The sequence below is a fragment of the Pogona vitticeps genome, chromosome 5 (genome assembly GCF_051106095.1).
Source record: "Pogona vitticeps strain Pit_001003342236 chromosome 5, PviZW2.1, whole genome shotgun sequence".
Taxonomy (NCBI): domain Eukaryota; kingdom Metazoa; phylum Chordata; class Lepidosauria; order Squamata; family Agamidae; genus Pogona; species Pogona vitticeps.
This window is the reverse complement of record NC_135787.1, coordinates 172,345,474-172,359,252: the sequence shown is the minus strand read 5'-3', so window position 1 is coordinate 172,359,252 and position 13,779 is coordinate 172,345,474. Positions and strand designations below refer to the sequence as shown.

The window sequence follows — 13,779 nt, the reverse complement described above, 5'->3', positions numbered from 1 at the left end:
GGGATGCGCATTAGATGTTTCTTTGTCTCCCCCTAGATATATGGTCCTTATCCCTTATTATGAAGTATGGGATGTTTAATGTGTCTTCCATCACTTAGTGGACAGGTGTGGAATCTGCTTTGCTCAAGAGAATCCTCCTGCCAGGGTCTTCATAATCCCCTCGGCTCCACTCCCTCAGCAGCAGATGTGTTCTGTCAACTTAGTTCAAAACATTCACAGTTCAAAAGTCGAATTTCTCACAATGAGGGCTTCTAGCTAGAAATACAAAATCCCATAGTTTCTCTGGGTCTGTTGGTCTCTATCTTTTTTGTCCTAACTCTCTCTCTCTGGCTCTTCACCTGATCCAGGCCAAACATACATCACACACCTCACACATATACATGCTGACTTTAATATCCCACTCGAAAAGGTCAAGGAAGAAACTTTTTGACAAAGGGCTACAACATGTATAAGGCAACCAGTGACACCCACTCCCCAGAAAACATCATGCAACTCTCTTGGAGGTCATGACCCCCAGGATAGGAAATACTGAGCTAGAGTCTTGTCCTGGTGGGAGACACTCTTCAGCATTCATTCATTTAGCAAAGTGTTGTTTTTTTCTCCATAGGTTTAGCCTAGTGTCTCCTCATTTAATATTCAGAACTTGAAATGTGTCCAGAAGCAGAAGAAAAGCCTGCTGAAATTGGACAGTGATCTGCTTGATATTTGTAAACATTCCTGCTTTTAGATGTCAAGCCCTGCTCTGCACATAGCGTTCGGCTTTGTACTTGATGTGTGCGCTGGCCTAGAAGCCCTTCCCATTTTACGAGGGTTAATTTGATATCACCCGAGCACAACATTTAAAAGGAGGCTTTAAAATATGATCATGATGGTGATGTAGAATCATGTCTACCAAACTGCTGGTTAGCTCAATGATTTAGAGCGAGTATGGGAGTTTGATTTCCCACTGTGCTTCCTTGACGGGCTGGATTCAGTCCATACAATCCCTTCCACCTTTGCTGTTTTAAGATGATGATGATGATGATGATGATGATGATGATGATGATGATGATGATGATACTCTTTATCAGGCACCCAGTGCAGAAGATTGGAGAACCATCTGTCAGATCTGCTTTGATTTGGATTCCTGCATTGGGAAGGGGTTTGGACTCAATGGCCTTTACAGGCCCTATTCAACTCAATTATTCTGTGATTCTATTTCATGATTCTAAGATTTCTTTGTGGAGCAGTTCATTAACTGCTTCAGTTTTCTGCTGTCTTCAAAACTGATGATATCATTTGCAAACCTGATTTTCCTACCCTATCTTTGTCTTACATGCTTTGCATACGGCTACCATGCCTCTGTGGGTAAAAGAGAATGAATACTGCGTGGAGAATGGATACTGCTTCACTTTTCACAGTGAAAATGGGCCGCTCTTTTTTACCTTTTTACTCACTGCTGTTTCCAAAGTATTCAGAAGATTTGACTTTTCCTTCCATGGATGCTCTCCTACTAAATCTCCACAAAGGTCTTTTAGTAAGAAACTGGAGCCAAAGTGTTCTTTAAAAGCCATTGGCACTTGATTTCATGGGCCACTGATGCCTACACACTTACCGGCAGCCTCTCAGCCATTCCAAAAGGCAGAAGCATGACTCCTCCTTACATAAGCTGTGTTGACTGTTTTTCACTGTGGCATCATTATATCTTCAACAATGAAAACCCATTCAACCAGAAAGAGAGAAATTACTGAGGTTTATGCTCTTTATTTATGCAGACAGAACCTCATCGGTGTCTGCAAAGATTCCAAACCAAATAAAGAAGTCCTGCCTGGATTTGGGGGCTATTTATTCTTGAGCAAGCATAAATCGTCTCCTTAGGCCATACAGTGGACCCTTGACTTACAGACTTGCAGACTTTTTGAGTTACAGACTTCTCTGGCCACAAAATTTAGGTTTGACTTGCAGCCTGAGAATTGACTTACAGACCAGAAAAAAACCAAAATGGAACAAAAACAGCCTGTTACGGGATTAATCGGTTTTCAATGCACTGTAGGTCAATGGAGACTTGACCTACAGACTTTTTGACTTGAGAACCGCCTTCCAATACAGATTAAGTTCTCAAGTCAAGACCCCACTGTATGTCTATAATGTAGCAACTGTTGAATTGCTTTCTAAGGATACTTCAACCTGTCAGGAAATGAGGATAAGTCCAAATGGATCTACACTTGCTGGTTTTGAAACCTTAACTAAATGGATGCTGTTGCCTTGTTCTTATGCCATAGGTTCTACGTGTGTGTTGGACTTTTGATTCTACTACTCCTACCACAGTGAGTGGGGAAAAGCTCATTTATAAAACAGTGTGAAAAAATGGACAAGGCAAGGAGCAGGACTAAACAGGAACTGTTAAAAACCAAAATTAAAACATTGAAAGGAACATTAAAAAATAGCACACGTGTTTTGAAACAGTGTAGTCCATTCTACTCTCTCATATCACTGAGAAATTGGCAGTGACGGAGGCTGTTCAAGATATTGTATGTCAGTGTGTGTGTCTATATATAGCTTCATACAGTGTAAATATATATTCCCGTTACATATGCAAGAAAAAAGGTAACATATGCAAAAAAAGGGAAAGGACCTCTGTCAAAAACGTTTTCAAAGATGGTAGAGGTGAATGAAGAACAAGCTGTAATTACTTGGAGGGGTCCTGTTTTGGTTTTTTTAAAAAGCTGGAATGGGGGGTTATTTCTCTCCTCCTTTCCTGAAGGCATGTGCATACATACACACACATACACACACTAACAGAGAAAGAGAGAGAGAGAGATTGGCAGTTTCAAATTCGTAAAGTGTTTAAACATAAAGTTTTTCAGAATGCTTCCATCAATCCAAAGAGATATATGGTTTCGCTGGGGTTTCTGCACTTCCCTCTGCTAGTCTAGGGGGAATTGGAGGATGGGTAAGTATTTCTTTGTTGATACCACACCTAGAAAAAACACATACTGTAGCATTTAACCCTTGCACTGCAGAAGCAGTTGTTTTTTTCTAAACTAAAACCTCAGTATTCAAGTTTAATTGCAGTGTTGGCACTTTGAAATACGTAAGTTGGTTTTGTGTTGCAGTTTGGTCACGCAGGCTAAAAAAGGTTTGCCATCACTGATCTATAGGGTTCCTCCAAGCTCTCCGGTTTTAAGATTGTTTGTTTATCTACACATACTGGGCAGTACACAAAAATATAATTACACAATGAAAATGCAAAACTGCAACAACCAAGGAAAGCTTTGCCTTGGAGATACTATGGATAAATGAGACATAAAACATGCAATCATTGAATCAAAAGATGGTATCTTTTCACTGTCATAAGAGAAATATAATGTAAAACTAGTTGTATCATCTCTAAACCTCTGTGATAGAAAAGATAACTTTAATCACAAATGGTTGGTTTGGGAATTTTTTTAATGGGAAAGCATAATATTTCCAGTTGAATGATAGAAAACACTTTATTCAGCAGGAAGCATTTCAGAAAACACAGTTTTAGTTGCAGTGCTTTTGGTTCCATACTGGAAATCCTCTACCCAAGGCTGCAACAGAGCATCCAAATAAGCCCCCTTTGCTGCCCTCATTTCCATACAGCAGTCATAGTTACATAGCTTTAGTTATGCTTGGTTGACTTTGGAGACAGATTTCTGTCTTTTTAACTCTAGCCAGCATCCAGTCAGATTCATCTTCCTCATCTCTCTGCATACCAAGGAGTTGAATGAGTTCCATGATGCCAGTGAAGGTAATGAGAAACAATCAATTACATTCCAGAATGATACTGAGAATTTGGCAGGATTACCAGTTCCTTGTGCTTCAAAGCATCCCAGAGTATTCAGGAATTCTACAGGTGTACCACCTCAATCTGTGTTGAAGTAAACAGGAAACTGCAGACCAGCCTTCACCACAAGTGACCATGACCGATCAGGTTGGAAACCCTTGTTTCCAAAGTGGTCAGCTAAGGCAAAAACTAAATCAAGGGTAAATTTGTTCCTTGTATTGAGCCAATGACAACTTGAGGCAGTCCCAGGGTTATCATATTATATTAAGTCCTAAGCTGGCATCTTAGCGCCAGTCTTGGCAAAAATGTTGCTGTTGTTGTTGCTGTTGTTGTTGTTGTTGTTGTCCTATTCTTATTCTTCCTGGCACAACATTTTCAGGTATTCAACCCACTTTCCATGCATTATGTACTTAAAAAAAAAAAATTAAAATACTTAAAACTCCCCTATTTAATTTTTATTTGTTTTATAAACAACATTGTTAGCCACCTTGAGTCCCCGCTGAGAACAAAAGCATGGTACAAAGGAAACCAGTATATCAACCAACAATTGTCATAGGCCACATCACTGCTGATGTTGTGTATTTCCATTACAGTGGTTGGGGGGAGAAAGACTGAGGATGAAATTGAATGGCTTGCCTAAGCCCAACCATGGCACCGATTCTTGCGCACACCACCATGACCAGACCAAATATACACAGGGATATACTGGTAGATTCCTGGGTAGATCCAGAAAGGATCTGACTGCCGGTTGTCCCCACAATAGCTTAGGAAAGGGTAGGCTGTAGAAACCAGGGAAGGGGAAATGAGCGGATATTACATAGCCGGAGCTTAGGAACACAATATACACCTGGCTTCGGGACGACCCTGGAATTTCTACCTGCGTCGGCTGTTTTATTCTGTCTAAAAGTAAGGCTGGGCCGTAGGCGAAGCTATCTGAATTTTTTTATTTTATTTTATTTATTTATTTGATTTTTATCCCGCCCATCTGGTCTATACGACCACTCTAGGCGGCTTCCAGTGTGACATAAATACAATACAATAAAACAAAAATATTACATAAGACAACCAGAACAAATTATATTACAAAAGTAAAGTAAAGTAATAAATAAAGGAAGAATAAAAGAAAAGGAGGGGAGGCCTGAATATACATCCATGTTTTTAGTTGGCTTTTAAAAATTAGGGCTCAAGGATAGCCCACCCACCCCCGCAATTCTCAATGATGCAGCTCTCAGACCCTGTTTATGAGTGTATTCGTCCGCTTGGTGCCTTTTCGTTTCAATCGCAGACGGGCTTGGGGGGGAAAAAGGCCTGCCCTGCGCGCCGCCGCCGCGGCGGAGCAGAAGGGGGTGGTCGCGTCCCCGGTGCGCGCCCCCGCGGACGTTGCTCATCCCTGGCCAGCCGCCAAGGCCGCCGGCCCGGGTTGCGTCAGACGCGGCGCTGCTCCTGCCTTCAGCTTTCCAGCTTCTGCGCGTCTGGCCAGGTGCGCGGCCGCTGCACCGGAGACACCTTCGGGTTGCCACTTGCGCCCTTCAAGGCGGCCGATCGTTCCTGCGGCAGCAGGTCTCGCCCGATCTCCACCGATCTCTCTCTCGCTTCCCCCAGCAACCATCCAGAATGATTTTCAAAGCCAACCAATGGCTAAGGAGATTCTCCACCACCGCCGCCGTGAGTATGAAGGGTCTTGGCCGCCCTCCCCCTCCACGAAGGGAGCAGATGTGCGGGCCAGCCCCTTCCCAGGATCCTCTGTATTTTTTCTGCTCCTCGCAAAGACGGGGCGCCGCGATTATTCAAGGGCTGGACTTTTCCTGCCCCCCGACTCCTAGAATTCCAGATGTGGCTTTCTGTAGAGGATGCCATGTACATAGTTTTAAAGACCGTGCGTGTAGTGTTTCTTCTTCCTCAATCTCAGCACCAAAGGTTGTAGAATACCGGGGGGGGGAAGGGGGGGAATCAGTCTTTTAAGACGAAAAGATTCATTATGGCATGATTTTTGTGTGTTTGGCTTGTGATCCATTTCTTTAGATCCCTGGTGTGTAATAGCCTTGGATTTATTGTGCAGTCTACATGGTTGCGAGTGTGGGAATCAGAGTGAAGTTGGATGCATAAGGTGCATAGGTTGTGTATCAACTTTGATCCTAAGCTTTCTCCGGTCTGGCGACGCCAAAGGAGTCGTTTTGCACAATACATTTCCATTTTCAAAATGAACAGGACTGCCTAAACCAGTTTTGCATTTAACTGCATTAATCTGTCATGTGAGATGGTTATGTTTTGACAGTTTTTGCTGTGATTTTATGTGTGTGCATGTGTATGCATGAGGTGCATAGGGGTTACATGTGCAGATGTGTTTAAAATCATTATCTGATGGGAGTTTTTTAATTGCAGTCAGTCACCCTTTGTAGTTTTTACCAAGAAGGGGTTGTTGTTAGTCTTGATAACATCTTTTCCCACAGTGTTTTCTCATATTTTGCTTTCCACAATAAAAAAAACACATTTTAAAAAAAGAATAAGGGGGGAGTTTTTCTTTTGTTTAGGAATTCCTATTTTGTTTTAAACCTGTGACACTTTCCCAGCATGCCTTCTTTTAAGTATCAACTGCCCAGGTGTTCAGTGGCATATGTGGTACCTATGCTCCCCCCCCCAAGACCAGGACAGAGCTGATACTGTTCCCTCACATTAAACCGATAAGAACAGATACAGTACTACACATTTTAAAACTACATTTTGTATATTTTAGCCATAAATATGTTTTCTGAGCTGGTCACCCAACCGTAAAAATTAAAAAAATTCATTACTTAATTCCTTCACATTGTTTCTACAACAACCATGCACATTAGATTTAGCAGAGATTAAGAGAGAGCATGATTGGCTCAGGATACCTCAGCCAGCTAGCTTCATTGCTGGTGTCAGATCTGAACTCAGGTTTGTCAGAAAATCCAGGCTTCTAAATCTCACACTACATTATTTTTCCCACTATTATGATTTAGAAACTCCATATGACTGTAAGAGTATTGCATGTGTGTGAGATTGCTGTTGTGACTATGGAAGCCAGATTAAAATGCATTTTGGGTCTACCTTTAAAGGTAAAGGTTCCCCTTGACATTTTAGTCAGTCCTGTTCGACTCTAGGGGCCGGTGCTCATCCCCGTTTCCAAGCCGTAGAGCCAGCGTTTGTCTGAAGACAGTTTCTGTTGTCACGTGGCCAGCGCGACTTAGACCCGGAACGCTGTTTACCTTCCCACCGTGGTGGTACCTATTTATCTACTCGCATTTGCATGCTTTCGAACCACTAGGTTGGCAGGAGCTGGGACAAGCGACGGGCGCTCACTCCGTTGCATGGATTCGATCTTACGACTGCTGGTCTTCTGACCCTGCAGCACACAAAGGCTTCTGCGGTTTAGCCCGCAGCGCACCACGTCTACCTTTAGTGCTTAACAATTTCATTCAGAATTTCTGTTCAAGTAGGAAAGACATCCAGGCAATGAAATGTACAATCTCTTGTCAACTAGCTGTTGCTGTACCGCAGGATACCTTACATGCTGTGTTTGACAACACTGTCCAGTATTCTATCAGCAGATGAAGTGGAAAATCCATGTCAGGAGATTGGTATTCTAGGAAGGTTTAATCTGAGCTCCTTGGACTGCATCAGCAATGCTAAATATGAGAATGAATGACTGATGTTAGCATATTGCATATGGAAGGCGAGGGGCCTTGCTTTAGATTGCTTCCACTGAGTGATCGTTTTAAGCTACGAAGCCCCCACTGGCAATCACCTTACTTCTTTCGATGTTTGCACTGTGATACCAAGGTTCATCCTGACAGAGCATTCCCCCGCCCCATTTGTTCCCAGTGGTGAGCAGACCGCATAGGTATTTGCCCCCTGTGGCATTTACCCCGTGGCCCCTGCTTGTTTCATCAAACACAGGGCTCACACGAGTATCCCTTTGACACACTGCCATCAGTCAATCTCCTTATCAACATATATGTCCTATGAAAGACTGAGGTCCATCCAGTAGTGACTTTTTAACAGAAACAGGTTTATTGATTACACGTGGTTTCAGAAATAATTCCTAAGCACATTTTAAAAGTTACACAAAGCTTCAATATTTTACTTTAATCTTTTCTGTTTTAATTAATACAGGTTACACTCTGACTAATCACTCTTTCAACACACTCTCTCTGCCTCAAACCCCCAGAACTCCTTCTTCTCTCTCTGTCTCTGACTGAACTAACTTCTCTCCCAGGCTCCACCTCTTCAGCACCCCATTGGCCCTGCCTCACAACCACATGAACATACAACTTATGAATAATGCGTAAGAGTGAATGCCACACACCCCTCCAGAAAACACAAGTCTTAACTTGCTACAGCAGTAACAAAGGATGATAAAATCTTGGCTTTTTAACCACCCTTATACTGAAGGAAGGGACGTGGTGGTGCTGTGGGCCAAACCACAGAAGCCTGTGCTGCAGGGTCAGAAGACCAAGCAGTCGTAAGATTGAATCCACGTGACTGAGTTAGCGCCCATCACTTGTCCCAGCTCCTACCAACCTAGCGGTTTGAAAGCATGCAAATGCGAGTAGATTAATAGGGACCACCTCGGTGGGAAGGTAACAGCGTTCCATGTCTAAGTCGCACTAGCCATGTGACCATGGAAGATTGTCTTCGGACAAAACGCTGGCTCTATGGCTTGGAAACGGGGATGAGCACCGCCCCCTAGAGTCGAACACGACTGGACAAAAATTATCAAGGGGAACCTTTACCTTTACCTATACCAAAGGAAGTTTCTTCCCCCCCCCCAATCCCTTTGTGCTGGTATGGAGTTCAAGCAGCAAGACCGTCTTGGGGTGGAAGCTTTCAGCGAAGTCACTAAGTCACTTTACTACCCCTCCCCAATTCAGCAAGATCATTCTTTGAAGGGTTTTTCCAACAAGGAGGCCATGTTAGTCTGTTCATAATATATAATGGAAATAAAAACAAGTGTTGTGGTGCCTTAAAACAGTTTTATTTTAGAGTGAGCTTCTGTGGATTATGGTTCGCTTGTGTCTGAAGAAGTGGATTGTAACTCATGAAAGCTCAGGCTGAAACAAATGCCTTAATCTTGAAGTTGCCACAAGTCTTTTTAACTCGTGCATTGTTTTGTACATTTTGACTTTTGCCATAGACAATACCTTCTTCATGGATTGCTGCCTTGTCGTGGCGAAGGGGCTTGAGTAACTCAGAGAAACTATGGGCTATGCCGTGCAGGGACACCCAAGACGGACAGGACATAGTGGAGAGTTCCGACTAAACGCAATCCACCTGGAGTAGGAAATGGCAAGCCACTCCAGTATCTTTGCCAAGAACGCCCCATGATCAGAAACAAAAGGCTAAAAGATATGACGCTGGAAGATGGGCCCCTCAGGTCGGAAGGCGTCCAACATGCTACTGAGGAAGAGCGGAGGACAAGTACAAGTAGCTCCAGAGCTAATGAAGTGGTTGGGCCAAAGCCGAAAGGACGCTCAGCTGTGGACGTGCCTGGAAGTGAAAGGAAAATCCAATGCTGCAAAGAAAAATACTGCATAGGAACCTGGAATGTAAGATCTATGAACATTGGGAAGCTGGAGGTGGTCAAACAGGAGATGGCAAGAATAAACATCGACATCCTGGGCATCAGTGAACTAAAATGGACAGGAATGGGCGAATTCAGCTCAGATGATTATCATATCTACTATTGTGGACAAGAATCCCGTAGAAGGAATGGAGTAGCCGTCATAGTCAACAAAAGAGTGGGAAAAGCTGTAATGGGATACAATCTCAAAAATGATAGAATGATGTCAATACGAATCCAAGGCAGACCATTCAACATCACAATAATCCAAGTTTATGCACCAACCAGCATTGCTGAGGAGACTGAAATTGAACAATTCTATGAAGATTTACAACACCTTCTAGAACTGACACCAAAGAAAGATGTTCTTCTCATTCTAGGGGACTGGAATGCTAAAGTAGGGAGCCAAGAGATAAAAGGAACAACAGGGAAGTTTGGCCTTGGAGTTCAGAACGAAGCAGGACAAAGGCTAATAGAGTTTTGTCAAGAGAATAAGCTGGTCATCACAAACACTCTTTTCCAACAACACAAGAGGCGACTCTATACATGGAAATCACCAGATGGGCAATATCGAAATCAGATTGATTATATTCTCTGCAGCCAAAGATGGAGAAGCTCTATACAGTCAGCAAAAACAAGACCTGGAGCTGACTGCGGTTCTGATCATCAGCTTCTCATAGCAAAATTCAAGCTTAGACTGAAGAGATTAGGAAAAACCACTGGGCCACTCAGGTATAATCTAAACCAAATCCCTTATGAATACACAGTGGAAGTAAAGAACAGATTTAAGGAACTAGATTTGGTGGACAGAGTGCCTGAAGAACTTTGGATAGAGGCTCGTAACATTGTCCAGGAGGCAGCAACGAAAACCATCCCAAAGAAAAGGAAATGCAAGAAAGCAAAGTGGCTGTCCAACGAGGCCTTAGGAATAGCAGAGAGGAGAAGGGAAGCAAAATGCAAGGGAGATAGGGAAAGTTACAGAAACTTGAATGCAGACTTCCAAAGAATAGCAAGGAGAGACAAGAGGGCCTTCTTAAATGAACAATGCAAAGAAATAGAGGAAGATAACAGAAAAGGAAAGACCAGAGATCTGTTCAGGAAAATTGGACATATTAGAGGAACATTTTGCGCAAAGATGAACATGATAAAAGACAAAAATGGGAGGGACCTAACAGAAGCAGAAGACGTCAAGAAGAGGTGGCAAGAATACACGGAGGAATTATATCAGAAAGATGTGGATATCCCGGACAACCCAGACAATGTAGTTGCTGACCTTGAGCCAGACATCCTGGAGAGCGAAGTCAAGTGGGCCTTAGAAAGCCTGGCTAACAACAAGGCCAGTGGAGGTGATGGCATTCCAGTTGAACTATTTAAAATCTTGAAAGATGATGCTGTTAAGGTGCTACATTCAATATGCCAGCAAGTTTGGAAAACTCAACAGTGGCCAGAGGATTGGAAAAGATCAGTCTACATCCCAATCCCAAAGAAAGGCAGTGCCAAAGAATGCTCCAACTACCGTACAATTGCACTCATTTCGCACGCTAGCAAGGTTATGCTCAAAATCCTACAAGGTAGGCTTCAGCAGTATGTGGACCGAGAACTCCCAGAAGTACAAGCTGGATTCCGAAGAGGCAGAGGAACTCGAGACCAAATTGCTAACTTGCGCTGGATTATGGAGAAAGCCAGAGAGTTCCAGAAAAATATCTACTTCTGCTTCATTGACTATGCGAAAGCCTTTGACTGTGTGGACCACAGCAAACTATGGCAAGTTCTTAAAGAAATGGGAGTGCCTGACCACTTTATCTGTCTCCTGAGAAACCTATATGTGGGACAGGAAGCAACAGTTAGAACTGGTCATGGAACAACTGAGTGGTTCAAAATTGGGAAAGGAGTACGGCAAGGCTGTATATTGTCCCCCAGCTTATTTAACTTATATGCAGAATACATCATGCGGAAGGCTGGACTGGAAGAAACCCAAGCCGGAATTAAGATTGCCGGAAGAAATATCAACAACCTCCGATATGCAGATGATACCACTCTGATGGCAGAAAGTGAGGAGGAATTAAAGAACCTTGTAATGAGAGTGAAAGAGGAGAGTGCAAAAAACGGTCTGAAACTCAACATCAAAAAAACTAAGATCATGGCCACTGGTCCCATCACCTCCTGGCAAATAGAAGGGGAAGATATGGAGGCAGTGTCAAATTTTATCTTCCTGGGCTCCATGATCACTGCAGATGGAGACAGCAGCCCTGAAATTAAAAGGCGCCTTCTTCTTGGGAGGAAAGCGATGACAAATCTGGACAGCATCTTGAAAAGCAGAGACATCACCTTGCCAACAAAAGTCCGAATAGTCAAAGCTATGGTTTTTCCTGTCGTGATGTATGGAAGTGAGAGCTGGACCATAAAGAAAGCAGACCGCCGAAGAATTGATGCCTTTGAATTGTGGTGCTGGAGGAGGCTCTTGAGAATCCCCTGGACTGCAAGGAGAACAAACCTATCAGTTCTAAAGGAAATCAACCCTGAGTGCTCACTGGAAGGACAGATCCTGAAGCTGAGGCTCCAGTACTTTGGCCATCTAATGAGAAGAAAAGACTCCCTGGAAAAGACCCTGATGTTGGGAAAGTGTGATGGCAAGAGGAGAAGGGGACGACCGAGGATGAGATGGCTGGACAGTGTCTGCGAAGCAACCAACATGAACCTGACACAACTCCGGGAGGCAGTGGAAGACAGGAGGGCCTGGCGTGCTCTGGTCCATGGGGTCACGAAGAGTCGGACACGACTAAACGACTAAACACATAGACAATACCAAAGATAGTTCAACACAGACAGGGTTTATTAGAGTTGTCAAGGGGAACGCAAACAAACTGCTCACAGAAGCCTTTGGGGTCTTTCCCTGCACTTCCCTCAGGTCCAAGTTAAAGTCCCAAGACCCTCTGGTTGGCATCACTGGGCGGGGCTCAAGTCCGTTTATCCCTAGTGGGGTTCTCTGTGCTGACCAGCACTCTGGGGCCTGCAAGGAGGATTTTAATACTTGCACTGAGGCAATGATGACAGTCCCAGCTTCTCTACACTTGCTGCCCATCTGACACCTGTCATTGATGCTCCTGCTGCCTCTAATTCCTCCAGCATAGGAACTGGGTGGCAATTGGCTCTCCAGGCCTGTGTTCATGGGGCCAATCCTTTTCCACTTGATATTTCCACTCCTCCCCATTAATGTGGTTGGGGAGGTGGGTTGAGGGTTGAGATGTGCCTTGTAAGAGGTCCCCTGTCTGGAATTCCTGTTCCACTCTTCCCTTCTGACCTCCCATTGCCTTCTTCCCTTTTGCCTCCAATGCCTCCTTTATTTATATATTTATCTAAACTATTTTCAACCCACCTTTTTCCTTCAAAAGAAGCCAAGGTGGCTTACAACCATTAAAAGACAGAGTACAGTATTTAAGCACTCAGTGGCCCTCCTCCCCCTTTCCTCCTAGGAGTTATCAGCTAAGCTGTGCCTCCACCTCCAGGTCCTCTGACTGGGTTTCCTGCTCAAGCGCCCCAGGTTCTGCAGATACAGGTTCTCCTGGCACCCTTTCATCCCACAGGGTGTCCTCCAGATCTTCTGAGCTCAATGTCTAGGATTCCCCAGAGCCAAAGGAAGACGCCCTGTCCGTGGAGGCACCTGTGCCACTGTCGTCCTCCTGACATAACATAAATGCATAATACACACATAGCATTTGCACATCTTTGATTGTAATACATGTCCTGGCTGTTGTTCCCACAACAGAAGTATTATACATTTCCCTGGGTGGGCCAGCTTAGTAATAACCAGAGTACAAGCAACTCTTCTTTGTTACATCATGCTTTGCCAAGAAATAGCATATGACTTGCGTTGACTGGGACAAAAGAATATCCATTGAAAAGAATTAAAAGCAACTTTCATGTCAAATGCCTTATGTACACCTATAGATTTAATTTGTTTATTGGCATCCAGTTTGGACAAACAATATTCGTATTTTTAACTGTGTCTGCTCAAAGATACACATGCACACCCCTTGGCCATTTACTTGGCAGATTTTTATTTGTCAGGTTTTAAATCCCCTCTTGGTGAGTTCAATAAGAAATCTTGTAGTAGCAGAAATCCAATAGTAAATCACAAATAGTGTAGGTGTATTGAATTCAATGAAAGCTACAGATGTGTTGACTCACCAAATGGCTATTGATTCAATGGGTCTGCGCTAGTTGCACCTTACTACTGTACTGGATTTCAGCCAATGTTTCCTTGTAGCTTCTGAATGATTTGTTCCCGACAGATATTACAGGAATCTGAGTTGATGAAGGATAGTATGTGCAACATTCTTGATAAATGGATACCACTTCTGTAGGAGGGAAGTAACTGCTTTGTGTTGAGCATGCAAACTTCTGA

At 43.6% G+C, this 13,779-nt stretch overlaps 1 protein-coding gene and 1 long non-coding RNA gene across 2 annotated transcripts in view; one reads left to right on the top strand and one right to left on the bottom strand.

The window, feature by feature from the left end:
* The first annotated feature begins 5,202 nt into the window (after positions 1–5,202).
* ALDH1L2 (aldehyde dehydrogenase 1 family member L2) overlaps positions 5,203–13,779 on the top strand; it is a 38,707-nt gene continuing 30,130 nt past the window's right edge. The window contains exon 1 of the mRNA XM_073000003.2: positions 5,203–5,455. Within this exon, the coding sequence (XP_072856104.2) occupies positions 5,405–5,455 (51 nt within the window). The 5' untranslated portion in view covers positions 5,203–5,404. The remainder of the gene's footprint in view (positions 5,456–13,779) is intronic.
* LOC144583116 (uncharacterized) lies at positions 5,774–8,053 on the bottom strand. Its single transcript, XR_013536720.1, has 2 exons — positions 7,209–8,053; positions 5,774–6,862 (listed from the first exon to the last, which is right to left on the bottom strand). It is a non-coding gene; the product is annotated as an uncharacterized LOC144583116 (long non-coding RNA).